The sequence below is a fragment of the Marmota monax genome, unplaced genomic scaffold (assembly GCF_021218885.2).
Source record: "Marmota monax isolate L192 unplaced genomic scaffold, Marmota_monax_Labrador192_F-V1.1 WCK01_AAM20220418_F8-fsc00344, whole genome shotgun sequence".
NCBI classification, from domain to species: Eukaryota; Metazoa; Chordata; class Mammalia; order Rodentia; family Sciuridae; genus Marmota; species Marmota monax.
This window is the reverse complement of record NW_026692430.1, coordinates 250,161-271,627: the sequence shown is the minus strand read 5'-3', so window position 1 is coordinate 271,627 and position 21,467 is coordinate 250,161. Positions and strand designations below refer to the sequence as shown.

The window sequence follows — 21,467 nt, the reverse complement described above, 5'->3', positions numbered from 1 at the left end:
TCCTTGTCTTAGAGACAAAAGAGGGAAAGATGAGGAATCCCTCAGGTGTCCAGGGCTGTCCTACTTTCCAATTTCATCTTAGCCGAAGAGCTACAGGGCCATGCTGTAAAACTCACAGGGCTCATTGACCCCTGCTTGGTTCCTGCCCTTTGGGGGTGGCTCTCCTGAAAACCACTGGGAACTGCTCCCCCCCCCAAAAAAAAAAGCCCAGCACTTCTAGAATGAGAGGCCAGGGGTTTAGACCCAGGTTCACAGTGGGACCCTTGAAAGATCAATGTGAAGAAAAGCCCCGGTTGGGCAGAAAGAACCAGAAGACACCTCCCTTGTGGAAACAGCTCTTTACTGGGTCAGTAATATCATGTTGCGTGGCAGGATCATGTAGACGAAGAGTTACATGGCAGTGGGGGGAGGGCGGGTGGTACAAACCAGTTGCACATCTGTATTAACAAGGAAGCTGCCATGAAGGCTTGGGATAGGAAGAGGGCAGGTCTCTGAGGCAATGTTGGGGAGGAGACAGCTCCCTGCTCCACCCAGGGGTGTCTGAATCTGCTTGACATAAGGAGGAGGGGAGCTTTACAGTGAGTTTGACCAACTCCCAGTGTCGCCTTCTGCCAGTGTGTGCAGGAAGTTGACGGAGGACGTGGGGTGACGTCAAAGATGCCGCCTGTAGCTAGCTGTCCAGGCTCTTCCCACACCCAGTCCCCTTGCTGCTTATTCAAAGAAGACTCAGCCCTTCTGAGTCACAGTGCCCAGTGCTTCTAAGTTGGTGTGCAGCTGGGAACAGGAGGCAAAAGTTGGATGCGAGAGGCAAGAGTCACCCTGTTATCGAGATGGGCCCTCCGGCAGCCTGGTCCCTGGCCACCACAGCTATGCCCCGTAGAGAACAGGGCACACCAATCATGGGTGGATCAGGGGGTGGCTTTGCAGAGAGAACCCTCAAGCCTGCCTCTGTCTTACATCTCTAGCTCTGAGGCCTTCTGAGGGAGTGGGTGGCATTGATGCAGAATACTCCAGGGCCTGCTGGTCTCCCTCCCTACAGATGCACCTACTGTTTGGATTCCCTCTGGGCTGCTCCTCAGAAGCAGAGGCAAGATTGAAGTAGGGAGTTGTCTAGACACGTACAAAAAGTTGATCTTTTCAGGGACCCTGTGTGCAGGGCCTTAAGATGCCAGAGAGGGCAGAGTCCCACGGCCCTGTGCAAGGCAGGGGCAGCATCCTGATGACTCTGTCCCTGTGATTATGGGGAGGGGCTTGCTATCATCAAACCCACCTGGTCTCTGGAGTTTTAATTATAATGCCCCACTAAAGATTTGCTGAGTCTTTTCAACCAGGGGGAGCCTCAGGGAACTGGGTTGCGTGAGTATGAAGACACTGGAAAGACGGGAGCTGGTCACCATTCAGAGATAGATTCAAGACCTTCTTCCTGAGGTAGCCACGTCCCTGGCAGGCCCAGTCACAAGAGAGGGGGTTCTCTGCCCTCTCCTCCTGCCTAGCTAGGGAAACCCCGTTGGCCACCCTGGCCAGCAGGGAAATGTGTGTGTACGTGTGTGTGTGTGTGTGTGTGTGCAGGCGCTGCTTTCCTATGGTACAGTCACTTTGGGGAGCCCAAAGCTGCAGTATCAACTCTGGGGAACACCCCTACATCAGAATCAAAGGACCACAATCTTCTGTGGCTTTTGAGCTGCCCTGAGCTCTCTTCCCCTTCTGCTGTGGTGATGTCTGGGCCAGGGACCCTTCTCAGTAGCGGCTCTGACTTCCTGGTGGGCCTGGGGGACCAGGTAGGCCGGGAGGACCCTGGATCCCTGGTTCACCCTTCGGCCCCATGGCCCCCCGCTGGCCTGGTGACCCTGTCTTCCCTGCAATCCCTGGTTTTCCCTGAGGCCCGGAAGGCCCTGGAGACCCTGGAGGCCCCTCTGGTCCTGGGGGCCCCACATCACCTTTGGGGCCCGGCTGTCCCCTTGGCCCTCCACTGCCAAAGCTGCCCTTTGAGCCTTTGAGGCCAGGGAAGCCTCGTGGACCACCTGGCCCCCTTTCTCCTATAGGTCCAGGCTCCCCAGGTTGTCCTTGAGGGCCCTGGGGTCCAGGGGGGCCCAAGCTGCCAGGGTCTCCTTTGGGTCCTCTGCCACCAAGAGGTCCTTTCATGCCTACATCTCCTTTGAGTCCTCTTGGTCCTGGAGGGCCGGGGACACCTAGGATGGGAGAGAAGAGGGGATATGTCAGTCATGAGAAGCTGTCTTCACAATTCCCTCAAACAGGGTGGAGCACAGTGACAAAGCGGGTCAGAAGAAGCCCAGCCCGGGCTGCCACCGCTGGGCGTTCAGGCCATCGCTCCACTGTTTGGGGGGGGCATAAGAACAGCAGCTTACGTGTATGACCTGTGAGGGTGGCCAGCGAGGCCTGGTGCACGGCCAGTCTCCTTATTGTGACTTCCAGGCCCTCCTACAGCTCCGCACAGGGACCACAAGAGCCAGACTCCACTTGGGGACCACAGGAACCAGACTGTGCTGGGAAAAGGCCAAGGTTGTCTGGGGTTGACTGTCCTGCTCTGGAGATTGGTCTAGCCTTCGACACCTCCTGTGGTTTTTGCCTGCTGTCCCCACCCCCTGACCCAACCCCATGGCTTCTCATGCAACTGAGAAAAGGTTTGGAGTCTGGTCACAGGGAGGAGAAACCAAGAAAGTAAGGCATGAGGAGCAGGAGAGTCCCAGAGAGGGTGAGGACGCAGAGTGACAGCCCAGAGAGAGGCTGTTCCTCCAGGAAGCCTGCCCTGAAGCTCCAGCCTCTTTTCTGAGCTCTTGAGGCCACTACATCTGAATCTTGAGCTGACACATAGAGAGAGAAGCCACAGTGAAGTGATTGCCAAAGCGAGGTTCCTCTCTGGTGGCCGCTGCTAGATTCTGGAGCCCCAGAAAGACAGTGCGGGCCATGACTCGCACCCCTACCCTAGGCACAGAGCCTCTCATGCAGTCAAGAAAACTCAGTAATATGCTCGAAGAGGGTGGGTCCCCCAGGCAGCTGTGGACCCCTGCTACACGACTGGCCCTGGCCTGGGGCCTGGGGAAGAAGGACTCACGGCCTTCCTTATGGAGCCACACTTAAGGGGCACCCATGCCATGGGTGAGATGACCACATGTTCTTCCAGCTGAAGGTTAGCACCTCTCAGAGCTGTGCCAACCTGAGGACACTGCAGAAAGGCACGTTAAAAATGCCCCAGGAGCACAAAGAGAATTTTCTGGCTTCATGAGATTGGCCTCTGTGCATAACAGCTTCAGCCATCACTAGACCAGGGCCCAGGGCAGACCTACTTCTCCTGTGGTCTGTGCAAGGGTCAGTGGGTAGGGTTTATGGGGGCTGTGGATTTTAAGGCTCCATGATAACTCTGTTCCTGTAGAATCCTATAAGTTGAAAAAATTGTATTTTTTTTTAGTTACACATGACAGTAAAATGTATTTATGTTAGCATGGGATATAAATTCTCTAGCTAAATGGAATCTAGTCCAAATCTTTCATTCAAGAGAGGAGTCAAAAGCCCAGGGAGGTGAGGTGACACCCCTATGGCTTCCTGAGTGGAAAGTGGAACTCAGGGGGCCTCTTGGGGGAAGGGATGATGTATGCTCCAAGCTGGGAGCTCTCCAAGTTGCCAAAATCCAGTTCTGTGGCATCTGGGCCTCTTCATTCTGGTGGATGTGACTTTCTGCCTGCTGCCTCGACCCCCACGCTCCCCGGCCTCTTTGGTTTCCTCTTCTGCATCCTTCCCAGAGTATTTCTGTGTGGAACAGCATCAGTGAATACTGTCCTCTACTATGACCGATCCTGGAAATCAGAGCTCAGACAGAGCCAGCCCCAGCAGAGCCAGCACAAACCTTCGCGTCTGTTCTCTGCCACCGCCTACCATGAGGATATGGGCCTGCATCGCTGGCTCTTGTGGCCTGCCAGCAGCAGAGGCTTAGATTCAGTTGTTGGTTGGCTGAGGGTTGGGGGCAACTGGCGGCAGATGGCCCCATCTCACCTTGGAGAGGACAGGGGGCAGGACCTGCCTTCTGGTGCCCCGCGAGCCCCTGGCAGCCAGAGCAATGGGCACAGGCAGATGCCCTCAAGGGGCTGCCTCCCTCAGCTGGCAGACCTTGCTGGCAACTGGCAAAGCCACGGCTGCTGTCTTCATCTTAACTCTCCTCCTGGCACCTGGGCCAGCTGCGGTTTGGAAAAGCAGAGAGCCATTCAGAGGCAGTGAGGCCCGTGAGGCTATGCGAGGGTGGGGGCCGGTGAAGTCCCTCCCCATTCCAAAACAGAGTGCAGTTGACAATTGCACTTAATGCAATCGAGACTCCCAGATGAGTTGCACTTAATACACACAATTAAGTCACACGTAATATAATTAGCACAATTGTGTTGCACTTCATGCACCTTAACACATGAGTCAGTGCAACTGAGGAGCACACTTAGCAGTCTACATGTGTCCCTCCCTCCACCCTTCCCTCTCTGACTGGGCACTCTCCCCTGCCTCTGACCCTGCTCCTCCACTGTGGCTTCTTTGGGCTTGTCCTCGGCCTGCCCTGGGAACCGAGGTTCCTCTAGGACCTGCCCCAGCTCCCTGGTTCTCCATGCTCTCTGCCCTTGACCTCTGGGTGGAAGCGGCCACAACCCACCTCCAGTCTGAACAGTCTCATCTTGACGAGGATGCCTCGCCTCTCCCTAGGACCAGCTGACATCCCTCATGTTCTTCCTAGGCCATCTTTAGGACAGTGCTCCTGACCCTTCCATTCCTTCTGATGCCACCATCTTTGGTGGGCGACCTCTCCTTCCTGGTTCAAGGGACATAGTGGCTGGGAATGAGGGCTTTTAAAGGTCTCCACACCAGCAGCAGAGGAGAAAAGGCAGAGACACACCCCTCCTCCCCCAACCAGCCCCTCTTAGGCTCCTCTTTCTAGGGCAGTTCCATATTGTCTTTGAGGAGAACCAGATGCCCATGCTCTCCTGCTGGATCTTTGGCAGAAGTCTCGGTCACAGTACTCACTTCATTGCCCCAGGTATGGATTGCCCAGCTATGGCTGCCACTGCTGACCCCATCTCTGAGAACCCGATGGGGGTGGGTCTTGAGAAACTGGATATCAAGGAGATCAAGTGGAGGGAGGTGGTCAGGGCTGGGCATCTGCATGGGCTCCTGACAGTTGCCCTTGCTACAGACATGGGAAGGAAAGGGTTGTGAAACAAGCTAATATTTGTCAGCATTTGTCAACTCAGTGTCTGTGGTGTGGCTGGCATTAGGTTGTTGTTGTCACTTTAGAGGTGATAAACCACTGTGCACAAGGTGGGAACTTGCCCAAGACCCCTAACCAGTTGTTGTGGAGCCAGGACAACACCCAGGCCTGGGAGGCTCTGAGGCCCAGGGTCCTTCCCCTATACCCCGCTGTCTCTCCCCTGCCCCTCATCACTGTGGCAGTGACTCCTGGGCCTCTCCCAGCCTCCCAGGACCAGGACGAACAGCCTGGGAGCTTCCTGGAGGAGGGAGAGGGCCCCAAAGCCTTGCTCTGAAGAGTGTTGAGTGGTCCCTATGGAGTGGGATGGGCACTCAGAAGGCAGGTCCCCTGCTGCCCCTCTGGACAGTCATGAGTTATGAGAATTGTAAAGCGTGGGACCTGGTCTGTCTGGGGACAAAGTGAACAACCTGAAGTTAGCACAGGGGGAAGGAAAGTGGCTGCAGGCTGACCAAGGCCATCTTTAGGACAGTGCCCTTGACCCTTCCAGTGGTAAGAAATGGGGTGAGGGTGAGGTGGGGAGGGTTGGCTGCCACTCTTAGCAGAGGGGAGACTTTTCGGGCCAAGGAGGAAACTCCGGCAATGGTGGCTGAGGTGTGAGCGGGGAGAGGGGACCAGAGCCCTCTGGAGTCCTGGGGAGGCCCATAATTACGCAGGAAGCCACAGGCTGCAATTAGGCTGTCAGGCCCATTAGGGTCCAGCCACAAGTGACTGCATGTCTGAGATGAGTAGGGTGGTCAGCTCTGTGGTCTGCACTCCCGGTGGGAAGGGGATGCGGGGGCAGCCAGAATATCCAGTTTCTCAAGATACTGACACTGCTCACCCATGGGTGGGTTGGAGCACGGACAAGAGGAGCCCCTGGTGCCTCTCACAGTCAGAGGTAACGGGTCAGCTTCCCAGGGTAGAAGGAACAAGAAAAGTGAGGATGGCCCAGTGGAAGGCGTCCTGGCCTGGACGTGGGGGGCCAGGCTGGAGTGCCAGCTCTGGAGGTAGCACACTGGTGGCTGGGCTCAGGCTCCCGTTTCGTGAGAATATTGCCTGGGCCAGGGATTCTTGGTCCTGGCTATGGTCACCTAAGGAGATCTGAAGAGCTGTTGTGGACTGGCACCCCTGCCTAGATGGACGAGTTTGTGACAGACTAAACCTCCCACCAACAGCAGCCAGAAGGGTGAGGGAAAAGCCAAAGCAGCTTTCTGAGGGCCCTGGGGACACCAAAGGCTGAGATACAGGAGAAGGGGCTCGCTGAAGCCACCCTGACATCCCCGCGGCTGCTTTCCCCCAAGGCATCTGGGGCTTGTGACTGGTCAGGGCAGAGAGGCCGAGACGTCCAACAAAAGGGTTCAGCTCTCAGGCTGAGGTGCTGAGTAGAGCTGTCAGTGGCTTCCCAGCCTCTCTTCCCTGACATCTGGCCACAGCTCCTGCCTCCAACAACAAGAAAGATGGGGCCACTCTGCTTTTCCTGACTCAACATGCAAATTCCTGGGCCCTAGGGGTGTGGCAGTGGGGTGGAGGCGGAGGCTACGGAAAATGTTTGCAAATGTAATTCCTCCACACCTTGCCCCTGCTGATCACTCTTGGCTTCTGTCCTTTGTTCATATTTTTATTGATTGATTTATCAAGCAAACATTTCTTGAGTACCTTCCGGAGGCCATGCACTCAGCTGAGTGTTTCTGAGTAGAACCAAGAGCCTGTGCCATCAAGCAATTTTGCTTCATATCAACCCCTTGCATTAGGACACCCTTTCATAGACCTTGTTTATAGGACCTTGTTCAAGCTCATTGTTACCAATGATCCTTGCAAACACCCCAGGGAGAATAGGTATGGCAGGAATTAATATTCCTATTTGTGGTGGAAGAAATGGAGTTGAAAATAGCCAAAGCTGTGCCTCAGGTGGCTCAGTTAAGGAGAGGTGATGGGTTTCGTCTTCAATTCCCAAAGGATAGTCCTAGCTTAGATACTGTGCAGCACAGACACAGAAATGACCCTGGAGAGTAGAAGAGATAAAAGGTCTAGGAGAGGACAGACACCCTGGGAGCACCAGGGGCTTTCTGGTGAGTCAGAGGAGACTTGGGATTAAAGCTGGAATCGGTCTCAGAGATCGACTGGTCCTACCCCTTCATTTACAGATGACAAAGAGCAGAGGTCCAGACAGGTGGAGTGATTCTGCCTAGACCCAGAGCAAATTAGAAGCCAGGCTCCTCCCCTTCATCAGCACTTGGCACCTCCCTTGTTGCCTGAGGCCACTGTCATCCTCTCCCTTCATTCTAGTCAGCAGTGCAGCTCTGGCAGGGGGGGCCCAGTGGGTGAATGAATAAGTGACCAGGTCCCTGTGGGATGGGATGTGCATTGTGACCCTGAATTTTTTTTTCAGATGTGGGAAATTTTTCATAGGGTGGCGTTGATGACCAGGAGGTATGTTGGGTGATAGACACCACTTGAATAATTGCTCAGAGGCTGAATTGAGGGTCCCATGGAGCTTAGATGTCCCACTTTGCTCTCAGGCTAAGACGAGGCCCTCTGATGAGAACTCTGCCACGGTCAGGACAGAAGCCACTGTAAATCTGCAAGGCCATTCTCCTGTCAGTCCTCTTAGTACTATCTCCTTCTCCATTCTGCACCTGAGCAGGACCTGAGCAGAAATGTCTCTGGGTGTGTGCATCTCCCTTTCTGGGTAAGCAATCGATGAGTGCATCTAAGAACGACAGTGAGGGGTCATGGTGACCTTGGCTCGTTCCTCAACCACCTCCTCCCGCTCTCATCTGCCTTCCTATGAAACAGAGACACCAACATCTGTCTTTCTACTGCACAGTAGTCCCCCCTTTTCTGCAGAGGGCGTATTCTACAAGCCTGAGGCCAGGGATGATATGAAAATCTATATACACTGTTTCTTCTCATACAAATATACCCACGGTGAAGTTTAGATCATAAACCAGGCTCAGGAAGAGAGTAACAACAATAACTAATAAAATAAGTCAACTATAACCAATATACTATAATGAAAGCTATATCACTGTGGTCTCTCTCTTTTAAAATAAGAAATCTCTCTCTCTCTCTCTCTCTCTCTTGAACTGCTATTGACTGTGAACAACTGAAACCACAGTTGCTGGGAGAGCACTGTGTTGGGTCATTGTGAGGCTGACATGTAACAAAGTGTGCAAATAGTCTTTGTCATCTATAAGAACTGTCGACTGACGCCTTCACTGGAACGTGGCTCCTTAGAGGCCACAGAGATACACCCTTTAGGCAAAGTACTGTGCGAAGGTTTCAGTTTCCATCAAAATACTCAGTATCTGGCTTAGTTGCAAAAATAAAAATAACAATGAGCAAAAACAGGATCTCTCTCTCTATACCTCACTAGTCTAAATTAAAGAAAAATTAGCCCTAGTGGCAGTAGAAATGTTCAATGGTATAAAAGGAAGTCAACACAGATTTGGAACTAAATGGCCAAAGAGAACCAGAGGGTCAGAAAGGTTGGTGCTAAGCCTGAGTTTTGTGGAGAGGAGAGTTGTCTGGGCTCCTGAGCTCCTCCACCTCCCTCTTGGAGCTCCCTGGATGACTAGACCAAGACATTTAGAACCACCAGGTCACAGCGCCTACTTATCCTGTTCTCTAGAACCAAGATCTGCTGAAGTTTCCCACAGAGACAAACCCTTTCTGGGGATGTTATCAAGGAGTCATCCAGGTTCCTGGTGTAGGGGAACTCAGTTTAGGATTCTTTTCAGTATGAATCTAAGGGCAGTCTGAGGGTACAGTGCCTGGGAGAAGGAGTCAGTCCTGCTGGGGTTTGGTGGAAAGAGGACCAGAGTCGACTGAAGGAACCACAGGAGGCCATCTGTACTGGGAAGCACGTCTTGTTCCCTTGCCTGCTTTCCGAGTGTGTGACTTTGAGTGGAAGGCCACTCAAGGATCTGGGCAGCCTTGGATTTGAGTCCTGGGTCCACTCCTTGCCTGGGGACACCCAGGGAGTTAGAAAGGACTCTAACAGGTTGGTTGGTGAGTTGAGCCTGTCTGAAGCATGGACCAAAAGGTGACCCCTAGTAAATGGGTTAGAAGTGCCAGAACTGCCCTGGATACTGTGGAGGAAGGATGCAAAGGCTAGGAGACTGGGCTGTCCAAGTGGCTCTGTTATTTCAGACTTACACACACTGGGCGGGACTACAGGACCCTAGCTCTGAGCTGATGCTGATTCCAGGCAACCCAAAACATCACTGTGGCCCCCGAGTCAGAGTAAAGGCTGTTGGAGGTTGGGTGGTCTTCAATCTAGATGGGTGGAATGAAGGGGGGGGGGTCTCCTGTTGTCTCGTGTCTAACTCACAGTGGGGTCAGTGGACCCTAGACCCCCCATCCTGTGATTTCCCATCACATCCGGTTTCAGGGTGTGTAGTTGGCATAGATACACCCAGAGTTGGCAGAACCCCCAGGTTGGCTCCTGACCAGGGAGCGAGGGCTCTTGTGGTGGGAAAAACCAAGTGAAGGCCTTTACAGCTGTCTCCACCAAGGAAAGGGGTAAACCAAAGGCAACGCTACACTACGGAGGCCACAGGAAGGACTGGAAAGGCGAAGGGGAGCTGATGCCCACTGTGGCCCCACTCACTCTCATTTCCCTGTGCAGAGGACAGCTGGACCTTGGAGAAGAACAGCAGATTTTGATACGCTTAACCAGGTGGGGACTTCAGCTGCAGATGTTGTTTCATTGACTTTATATCGTAGCATCTAAATGTTGTTAACGTCACATCATAGTATTTGAGTTATGGGATGTGAAGAGAAAAGTAAAAATCACTCTTCTTCTGGGGAAAGGGTTAGGGTGTTTTGGGTTGTACACAGGATACTTGCATCACGGTACATAGAAGTATGATCTTGCTATTATCTTTATTTGGCTATTAAGTGTGCTGATGTCAGGAAACGTGTATGGCTGCCAAATTGACAAGCAATAACCTTTTTTAAAATTTTTTTGTGTGCTGGTGATTGAACCCAGGGGTATTTTACCACTGACCTATATCCCTGGTCCTTTTTATTTTTTTTTAAATTTTGAGACAGGGTCTTGCTAAATTGCCCAGGCTGACCTTGAACTTGGGATCCTCCTGCCTCAGCCTCCCGAGTAGCTGGGATTACAAGCATGTGCCACGGCATCTGGCTCAAGGGACAGACTTGTCATGGTTAATTTTAGGTGTCAAACTTACTGAAATGTGGGAAGCCTGGATATTTGGTCAAACATCAATTTGGCTATTTCTGTGTGAGTAGTTTTAGATAAGATTGACATGTAAATTGAAAGACTGAGCTAGACAGATTGCTTTCCCTAATATGGGTGAGCCTCACTCAAGCAGTTGAAGGCCTGAGTAGAACTAAAAACTGACTCTCCCTTCAGTAAGAGAATTTTCTGCTTTACAGCTTTTTAACTGGGACATCAGCTCTGCAGATTATGCACTTGTCAGCCTCCAAAATCACATGAACCAATTGCTTATAATATCTGTCTGTCTATCTATCTATCATATTTATATGCACATGCTATTGGTTCTGTTTCTCTGGAGAATTCAAGTGTATGTGGAGTATAGGACGAGAAGGGCACCTCAGAGTGAGGAGCCTCTGAGGGGCAGATAGCTGGATGGGCAGATGAGGGCGTTAATGAGAGAGTGGGAAAGGAAAAAGACGGAAGCAGACAGTTTCTGAAAGCCAAGGCCTGCCTATTTCTCTAATGGGCCCAATTAAACAAATACATATATAAAAACCCAAGTTTGTATGATAAGCAAAGTTAGAAGCCACCAAAACTTTACAAAAGAGTTTTGCAAGGATAGTTCCTAAGCTGCCCGCTGCCTTAGGCACGTGCTACAGGATTGTGCCAGCCTGCCAGGATTTTAGCCTAAAACCAGGTGCAAGATCAGAAAGGCCCCTGAGAGCTTGGCAGCAGCCCTGCCTGACCTGCCTCTTACCTCGCAGGATGGTGACATTGCGAAGGATTGCTCCGTGCTGCGTGTCCACAGCCTTCATCTCCTCCACGATCATGGAGAGGTTGCGGACATTGAAGTCCAGCCGGGCGCTGAGCAGGCTGAAGCGCTCCCGGAGCAGGTCCGTGGTGCCCAGCATGAGGGAGACAGACTTGTTCAGGTAGTAGAGCTCCTCGGCGTGCGTGTGGAAGCCCAGTGTGCAAGAGAGCCGCACGTCGTCGAGGTACTTGAGCATGCTGTGCACGTGGTTGTCGGTGGCATTGATGTTGGTGAAGATGGTGCCGATTTCAATCTCGTGGGATGTCATACGTCCCTCCAGCGACTCGAACCTCTCCACCGTGCGGTTCTGGGCATAGCGAGTGTGGTACTGGAGGTCATGCATGTTCTCCTCATGGTCGTCCAGGAAGGATGAGATGTTGTCCAGCTGCAACCGCAAGCCCATGACCTGCAGCACCAGGTCATGCATGCTCTCGGAATTCTGGCTGATGCGCTGCGAGGAGGCCCCCAGGGTGGCCTGAATGTTCTTGACCACTTCTCCAGTCTTGGCAGAGGTGGTGCGCAGGCCACCAAAGAGCCAGGTGTAGTTCTGCCAGTCGGTGACAATCTTCTGGAGGGTGAGGGTCTCCTCGTCCGTCTTGCGCTGGATCCCGTGGATCCATTCAGAGTTCTGCCCCACGGTGAAGTTCATCTGGTGCACAGCAGCCTTGACATCATAGCACTCCTGGGTGAGGTCCTTCAGAGAGAGGTCCAGGCCAGTGGTGGTGGCCTGCCAGCCCCTCACCTGTGACAGGAAGAGCCCCAGAGACTGGTTGATTTGGTGGACAGAGAAGGAGCAACCGCCCATCTCCTGGGAGATTTGGTTGCTGGTGGTGGACAGCAGTTCATGGGCCTGCGAGGTCTGGTCCAGCTGGACTTCCTGGGCCAGAAGCATCTTCTGAAGGCCCTCCAGCTCTTCCTGAAGTCTCCTGATCTCTTGCCCCAGCTGCCCAGCCTCGTGGCAGAAAGAGCAGTTGTTCAGAGCTTTTGGGTCTTCAGGAGAAAGGGACAACATTTTGAGTTGCTGAAGAACCGTGGGACAATGGTGCTTCTTTAAACATTTCAGGGCACAATGACTCAGCAAGGGGCTTCCTTTCCTAAGTTTGCTATGAAATCCTTCTAGAAAGCCTTGCCATCTCGATGGAATTTCATTTTTTACCAAATACCCTTAATCATAGGATCTGAAATGAAAGATTCAGGACGTTTTCTCCACCCCACTACCACATTCTCAAGAATAGATCTTAGTGCCTTCTCTGAGGTGGCCAAGAACCTCCTTTTTGTACTTTATTTAAAAAATTTTTTTTTATCCATTATTCGACCCTCTCACAATATGCTTGTGGGAAGATAGAGCAGGGATTTTCGCCTTGTGACTCATGAGGAATGGGGCACAGAAAGGTGGCTTGCCAGATAGCACTCAACCAGTTAGTGGCAGACCAGGACTTTCCATCTGCATCAGAGCATGCCACTTGTATTTTTATTTATTTATGTTGGCAGTACTAGGGTTGGACCCAGGGGTGTTCTACCACTGAGCTACAATGCCAGCCCTTTTTATTTTTTATTTTGAGACAGGGTCTTGCTAAGTTGCCAAAGCTAGCCTTGAACTTGTGATCCCCTTGCCTCAGCCTACCAAGTCGCTGGGATTACACCTGTGCCCCACCACACGTGGCTGCATACCACCTTTAAAACATTCCATCGTGGCTCCTTTGCTTTCCTTCTCTCAGGACGTTCCTGGCTAAAGCTGGGGATAATGAGCATCAGGAATTGTGCTATGGCTTAAGGCAGAGATGAGGAGGGGCTGACAGGTAAGGGGGCTTTGGAAGGCCTTAAAAATCATTTTGGGGAGCTGGGGATGTCTTTCAGTGGCACAGTACTTGCTGGTATATGTGAGACCCTGGGTTCGATTCCCAGCACCACATACACAAAAATCATGGCCCCGAGTGAGGATATTTTGGGAGTGGACTACACTTGGCTTCCTTCTGTACCTTAGACTCTGGCTAGATCTGCCCATGCAGAACACCCCTCTATAGTCCTAGGCAAAGCCAGGAAGCAGCCTTCTTCAGAGGGGAGAGGAGCTGGGCTGTCCTGGTCTTGTGCCCAGAAGGTTGGCGAAGCCTGCCCTGAACCAAGCCCATGGCACAGAGGGAGGGACCTGTCACCCCATGAACCTGGTCCAACGTGATCAGCACAGCTGTGCACTACATGCTCACCGAGTCCTTGAAGGTTTTCCTGCATTGACACAAGCTTCTTGTCATAAATGGACTGGACCAGGGAGATGTCTTCTGAGAGAGAATCCACTTTCCTAAAAACTATAGGGAAAAGTGAGAAATGGGGGCAGAGTCTTGGATCAGAGAAACGGTGCTCATTGGTTGAGGAGGTATTTTTATCAGCCTTCTGCAAGCAACCCCATCCCCCCTTCTCCTAGGAGGCTTTCCAGTAAGAGAAGGTGCTTAAGATTAAAGTTTGAAACACATTCCTTTAAAAAAATATTTCATGCCCCCACCCCAGGTTTTAGAAATAGGACTTGTTCATATGATAGAATAGGGAAATTAAAAAAAAAGTTATTCTTAATCCTGCCACTCAGAAATTGCTGTAGCAATATCTCTGTGTATTTCTTGTAGCTGTGTTTACATCAACATGCATCATACATCTACATAAATAAATGCTGTTTTAGTAAACAAGCAAAATTGGGATGTTCTGAATATTCCATCTATTTTCTCTTACTCGCCCCTTATTGGTAACATGTCATGGGCATTTTTCCATCAAGGCGTAAGTCACTTCAGAATCATTCCTTTTAGAGTCTGCATGGTCCTCTATGTAAACGGAATAGCAGTGACAAATATCTCCTGATTCTGGGTACACTTAAGGTACCTTGTCTTCTGAGCTTATAAATTCAGTTGGACCTGTGAATATGAGTAAAGCTTGATCCTAGAAGCATCCTTATATACGATGGCTGTGTGCATATGATTTCTCTTAGCATAAAGTGATAGAAATAGAATCACAGGGTCAAAGGACATTAACACATTTTTAAGTCCTTGGTAGAAGTTGCCAAATTGTCCTCCAGAAAAACTTCTACCACTCTACACCCCAGGGCAACCTGGAACCCTCCTGGAGGCATGAAGCTGGCTGGGTCAGGGTATCTCAGCAGCATTAGGATGCCAGTCGTTCTCCAGCAGGGCCCTGGAGGGGCCTGGCAGTGACATGAGGGTGCAGGTTGGACTGGAGGTAGACAGGATGCTTCCCACAGATGCTCCGAAATCAAGTGTGGGGGAATGACATTAGCACTGCCTTAAGAGCCAGATAAAACAGCTGCTAGACCCAGATTGGTATAAAATTTGTTGGGTGATTTTGGACAAGTCAATTAACCTCTCCAGAGCTCAATTTAATCATCTAGAAAATAAAACATGTAGAGCTAGTTGACTTCTAAGAATCTCATCAGCTCCCAAATTCGTGATTTCTAATTATTTGGTATCTCTGGACTCGACTTAGCATTGCATATCTCGGAGAGGTCAAGACATTTACTCAGTGACAGTGGCATGTGAGAGAGCCTAGGAATAATCATTTCTGCTAGATAGGCTAGTATTTTTCAGTTTTCAGCAGTTATTATTCCATTTGAGCCTCCCCTCAATTGAGAACCCCTGTGTAGCTGGAGGATCGAAGGTTTAGAGATTGAATGACTTCGATTCCTATTCTGGTGCTTCATGAAGTCTATCGCCAAGCCAGCAGCCAAGGGCTCACTCCATGTAATTTATCCCCCTCTTTGCACAATTCACACTTTGTCATTTATGTATCAACGTGTTCACTGTTTCCCTTACTTTTTGATTTATTGTCTTTAAGTCAAGAATCTTGGTTATTGAATGTCCCCAATCAGGGATAGGACCCGGTGCCCCTCCCAGGGAGGTCCTCACTCTCAGCGTTGGCACCCAGAGTGAGGACATCCTTGCTGCCTCCCTTCCCCTCCCCACTCCCGGTCTTTTCCCTGATGTCTAGGAAATTGAAACAAACCTACCGGAGCCTAGTTTTTTCAAAGTCTGAAGTGAATTGAGAAAGGCTTTGTTGAGACACCACTGAATTTCTCTCAATCAATTTACCTTAAATTGTGATGAGCATCCAGAAGGCAGTGGTTACCTGAACCTGGCCACACACTGTCCCCTGGGCCAGCCACCACAGTCATGGACTATAGGACACATGAGAAGCACCAAACTTCAGCTCTAGGCCTCTCCTGCAGGGCTCTGGTTTAGTAGGCCTGTTGTAAGACCCAGGCATTTGCATTTTAGTGAATGCTGGGGGTGATCTTGATGCAGGAGGCTGACATCCAACCCGCTTTGAGAAACACTCACATAGACCAGGGAAGGGACTTAAAAGTCCCTGATCCAGTGATCTCAACCCCAGATGTACAACAGAGCCATCTGGAGAGTTGAATGGAACTGGGTTGGTTACGTTTCCCAGGATGGGGTCCAGGCATCAGTAATTTTTAAAGCTTCCAGGTCATTCTAAGGAGCTGACATGGAGAGCCACTGATCACATCCTACCATCTCATTTACCATGGGGAAGGAGGGGCCCTGAGCAGGGGAGGGCCTTGCTCCAGGCCATACAGACCAGAAATTAGGAGCCAGTCTCCAGGTGGAGCAGACATTAAGATTTCCTAGTCAGAAAGATGCTGATTCTGAGGCCTGGGCTACAGGTGTTAGGGGCCTGTCTTCATGGGAGAGAGTTTGGTGCTGAATTCCTGCCCAGCAGCTTGGGATGGGGGAACCTGGACTCACCCAGAGAGGCCAGCACAGCCACGGCCACCAAGAGCAGAGCCAGGAAGAGGTACAGAATCCGCACCAACGTGTGTAAAGACAGGTTCTTCTGGCAGCGGCTGCAGCGGGGTCCTGGCCGACCTGAGGGGGACAGAAGGAGGACAGTGGCTTAGGCCAGGGGCCGAGGCTGGAATGGGAGGGTCAGCTCCACCTTCCTGCTCTGGCCTGCCTCATCACCTGTCAAACGAGGCCCACAGGGGAGTCCCCACTCTCATTCTCTACGGGCTTCACCATATTTCTCCAGGTCCTAGAACTTTCTGGAATAGAGGAGACAGAGTCAGGGTCTTCAAAGGACACCCTCCATCACCATGGACATTCTCTCTCTCTATGGTGTCTTCATTCAGCTCTGGGATGGGGAAACACCTCTACCCTCTTCAGTGGCTCTGGTGGTAGTCCACAGTATCGTCAGTCTTGTTGTACTCCTGGGTGACCAGCTTGTCCCCTTCTGCCCTGGACCTTCTAGCACCCAAACTCTCCTGTCATGGTATCTCCTTGCAGAGTCTGTTTCCATTTTAAAACTAAAAGCCCCTCCCCCTGGGAAACCCCTGAGCCCCTGGCAAATAAGAACATTGGTCATCAGTCCCCAAACTGGGCAGGTACCAGCAGTTCCTCTGGAAACCAAACAAATACTGACAGTCTACCAGTTAGGTTGCTGGTGTGGAGGAAGGAGGGAGCCAGATCTTCCTGGAAACTCTGGCAGGTGCCCAATGCCCAACTGGAGGTGGGGATGGCCCTGACTGGAACTCCCAAGGTGAACTCCACTTTGTCTGCGCAGGATGAGTACCAGAAATGACTAAAAATCCTGGTGCCACCTGGTGCACACTCCAGACTAAAAGAAACCTGCATTTATGAGAAGCAGTGTCAGGCATTGCTGGCCGATCACAGAACACAGCCAAGGTGGAGAACGAGAGCTCTAATCCACACCGAAAGCCACCAAGGGTCCTACTCCAAACATCAACGCAAATAGCATGGGAGACAATGGGGGGGACAATCGGGGCACAAAGTCCCCTGACCTAGATAGAGTGTGAGGCCCGTGACAGGGCTCAGGAGCATAGGAGACAGATGGCACTTGTGTCAAATGCTGGCTTCGTCCATATTGCTCAGTCCGGGGCCACGCGGCTCTGCCCTCCACTCTCCAGTAAGTGGTAAGGCAACGAGAGCCAGGATTTTGAAGCCATCTAGTGAGACAAGCCACTCACCATCCTGGAGATGCGCAGGGACTCTCAGCCCAGAGAGGAGGAGGGGCAGCCCTCAGAGCTCTTACCCTCTTGGGTGCACGGGAAGGACGGCATGTCCTCGTCTTCACCAGCCAGTTCCTCTTCGGTAACACACAACGCATCCCCGTCGCCACCAGCCGACCTCACTGCGGTGGAACCAGTGCCATCAGACCTAGGTTGCACCCTGAGCCACGTCTGTCCCTCTCCGACAGCCCACTCAGCACCTGTCCCTGCAGCCCATGCCCACTGTACGCCTGGGTCCGAGCAGCCCACCCCACCTGAACTCCAGGTGTCCTGAGTTAAGCCAAGAAAAGGGGCACAGAGTTAAGACTTAGGCAGCTGGGGAGCCGGTGTCCCACCCCTCTGGATGAGGGTTCTCCCTATCTCCCGTGGGCTGGGAAAGACCCCTGAGCCAGCTCCATGACTTATTCTATCTGCATCTTGCTCAGACCCCTGGGAGAGAAGGAAGAAGAAATAAGAGCTGGTTGATTGATAGGGCTCAGTGTCCTCTCGTGCCCTGACACGTGGTGAGGGAAACAGAATTCTTCTTCTCCAGGACAAGGCTGAATGTGGTCTCCACCACGAAGGCATTCATCCCAGGCAAGCCAAGGAGAGGAGGAGGCAGGAGGTGGGAGGATAGAGGTCGGGCACCACCCCCTGCCTCACATGCCTCCCAGGACCAGGGGGTGCCAAGGGATCAGGGGAAGAAGACCCCCTGTCTGGAGGCCAATTCGGTGCTTCCTCCCTTGGAGTGTGCAGTCCTTAAATAAGACCCAAATGATGTGTTCCCTCATTCAGAAGGCTGTGCTTGTTTCCCAGACCCCCCCAGACACCTAAAGTAAGATCTGGTTTTTTTTTTTTTTTAATGAGCAACAGGAATGAAGATGCCTAAAATAAGGCAGAATAAGCCAAATCCCTGAGGGGATGTTGCAAAATGAGCAAGGGTCTCCTCCAAGCTGACTGGGGATTTTGTTCTGGGAAGCAGGGAGGAAAGCTGGGGATGAAATCTAGATTGTTCCAGAAAAGTCTAGAAAGGGGATTTTAAAACTGCCTCCAAATCCAGAGGCAAACATGACAATAAAACCAAACCACCTTTGCACGGCAAACAAAACAAAAACAAAACACCATGGGCAGAATCAAAAGTCAAGTTCCCAACATGTATCACAGACAAGAGCGGATATGCCAGATTCACAAAGAGCATAAACAATTAAGGAAATAAAGGACCAAACATCCTATAGAAAAATGGGTCACAGACTGGCACGATTTATGAAAAATGCATAAGATGATCCTTGAACAAATGAAAAGATGTTCCACTTTACTAATAAGATGAATGTAATTTAAAACCACACTGTGATGACGTTTCTCACCCATCAGACTGGCAAAAATGCAGAGGCCTGACAATACACTCTGCTGGCCGGGCGGTGGGAAGTTGGGGTGGGGACACAAAACGGTCCACACTTTATGGAGGGGATCTGACATATGCTTTTACTCTCCAGCTCAGCAATCGCACGTCTATGAATTTATCCAGAATATACACCTCTGACATTGTGGAATGCACACGACTGTTAGTCATTGCACGGTTATTTGTAATTCCTAACACAGAAACTGTCTACGTACAATCGAAGGAGACTGGTTAATGAGCTGTGGTGTGTATTCACAGAAGCGAGCTCTGTGTGGCGGTAGAAACAAATAGGGAAATCGCTACTAACTGGTGTGGAATAATTTCCAGGAGATACTAAGTGAAAAAGGGAAGGTATGAAGGAATATATATATATATAAACTGGAAAACTGAAACAAATGAGCCTCATTGTATTTGCAGGAGGACAAAGAAAGAAGGAAAGAACCATCCTTAAGTAACTTGTGACATAGTCTACATGGGTCACCTTGGGATGGGGTTGGTATGAGTGGGAAAATGCAAATGAACCTTGACCTTCTTATGCAGGTTTGCTTCTTGTTGTAGCATGGCTGGAGCAATTCTTAAATTATTTTAGATTAAAATGGGGTTGAGTGAGTGAGTCAGTGTGCTGGTGTAGCTTGGACCCAGGGCTCTTGCTTGGGTAAAGGGACACTTGAATATGGAGTGGGAGAGGCAAGAAAGAGCCCCTCAAGAACAGACTGAATGGAAGCTATCAATATGAACTTCAAATTTCTAAAACCTTCATAATTACAGCTCATATGTATCTACATTTGCAGGCATGTGTATAGGTACAGCTTTGCCTGTGGAAAGGTCTAGGAAGCAGGTGCTACGACAGCAATGGGCATCCTTTGTGAGCCAGGTCTTGATCTCCAGGACCACTTCCCACTAAAAAGAGCCAGGGCTTCTTGGAGACATGGCTGGCCCAGAGTAGGGGTGGGGGTAAGATGAACACGGACCATTTTGTCATTCTAAAAAGTGCTTACAAATGGAAGGAAGGGAGGAAAAGAAAAGATGGAAGGTCACAAGAAATACAAACATCAGCTTGAAGATGTTCCCACTGACCCAAACTGGGACAATTTGTGTACTAAAATAATTAGGTATAATGATAAGATTACAAGTCATTAAAAAAGTAGGAATTTGTGAATTCACAATGATGGATATATAAACAGCAAGGGAGAAGGGAAGGCTCCTTCTACAGTGGTGCTGGAGTTGGGAAATCAGCATTTGCAATCACGGTAGACACTGGATCAGGCAAGAACCAGCAGTGAGTGCTGTCCCGAGGGACCATTTCGCCGAGGAGCAGGATATGTGTGAGGCCTTAAAGTGTCTCCACACTGGGACCTTATTTGTTGCAAGGAAGTGGGGAACTCATTACTTATATACTGGAGAAATCAGGAAGCACTTGGACTAGTTGATTGACAGTAATATCACTTAGGAGGGACAGGTGGACATTGTGAGAGGCATCCTCCATCACCTATGTATTTTACCCACCAAGATGCATAAGGAAACAGGAGAAAAACACAAAATGAGGATCATCCTATTAAAAACAAAAGTCAGCCAATCTGAACAATCAGTCCTTGAAGACAGTTAAAGGTGAAAGAGTTATGATAGCAAAATGCAATACTTGGTCACAGAACAGACTGGATCCTGTGTTGGGAGACGAAGGACATCTATAGAGGATATCAGTCAACTGACTAAACTGGAATATTAACAGCGGATCAGATGGAGTATAAATTCATGAAATTCTTAACTCTTCTCTGATTATATTCCTATTCTTAGAGATAAATGACTATAATATATTTAGGTTATGTTCAATTGCTTTAGAAACAATTAAGTATGTATAAGTGTGTGCCTATATGTGTGTGCGTTAAGAAGACTGCAATGTGTATCACAGTGAAAAATCCTGATACATAAAATATTATGAACACACAATCTTAAGACAATTTCCTAAAAGTAAATTTACTGGATTAGATCATAAGGACATCTTGATGTTCTGCTTAATTAACAAGTTACCATCAGGGTATATAAATTTCATTTCTACCCACACAGCTTATGAATATGTACAGATCTGCTAGACCCTTCCAATGAACTTTATCATAAAAAGTATGAGTTTGATTCAAAGGCTCTCCATATCTTATCTTGTACATTTCAAAATTATTAGCAAACAGCTGGGGGTATGTAGCTTAGTGGTAGAAGTGTGTGCTTAGCACATGTTATGCCCTGGGTTCCGTCCCCAGTATGTATGCATGCATGTGCACACACATGCACACACACACACATACCACACAATTATTAATGAGACTTTGGACTCTGCCTGGAGACTCTGGAGATGCCAGGTTTCTCGATGGCTATCTGGAAGATGGACGTTTCCCCCTAGCCTCTTGTTTTACTCCTCCCCGAGTTTTTCAGAGAACAGACGAGCTGGGGTGAGTAAAAATCTTCACCAACAGGTAAGGCCTGACAAGTCAGTATGCATTGTGATCAATCAGAAGGGACGGGGACTGATCCAGGGTGAGAGTGTGACAGCCTGGGAGGAGGACCTTCCAGGGTCCAGGATTATGATACCAGACTTCAGTCCAGCTGCCGGGGCCTCCTGCCTCTCACGGTCACCTCTCCTCTCTTCCCTGTCTTCTCATGCATCCAAGGCTGTGCTCTCTCTGTCTGATGCCCAGAACTCTGTGCTTATTTTCCCATCCTGTTTCAGCCCCTAATTTAATTTTTTCTCTCTTATTCTTCCTCCTGATCCTCGCAGCTCCGTGCTATTTTCTCTCAACTTTAGCTATGCAACGAGGAGCATGT

The 21,467-nt window shown here is 50.3% G+C and overlaps 1 protein-coding gene across 2 annotated transcripts in view; it reads right to left on the bottom strand.

Annotated features, from left to right (window-relative positions):
* Nucleotides 1-323: 323 nt before the first annotated feature.
* Scara3 (scavenger receptor class A member 3) overlaps nt 324-21,467 on the bottom strand; it is a 40,078-nt gene continuing 18,934 nt past the window's right edge. For both annotated transcript variants that reach the window (XM_058578788.1, XM_046442950.2), the window contains exons 2-6: nt 17,299-17,397; nt 15,996-16,115; nt 13,440-13,538; nt 11,182-12,225; nt 324-2,189 (exon numbers count right to left, since the gene is read on the bottom strand). In XM_058578788.1, the coding sequence (XP_058434771.1) occupies nt 1,738-2,189; nt 11,182-12,225; nt 13,440-13,538; nt 15,996-16,115; nt 17,299-17,326 (1,743 nt within the window). In that variant the 5' untranslated portion in view covers nt 17,327-17,397 and the 3' untranslated portion in view covers nt 324-1,737. The remainder of the gene's footprint in view (nt 2,190-11,181; nt 12,226-13,439; nt 13,539-15,995; nt 16,116-17,298; nt 17,398-21,467) is intronic.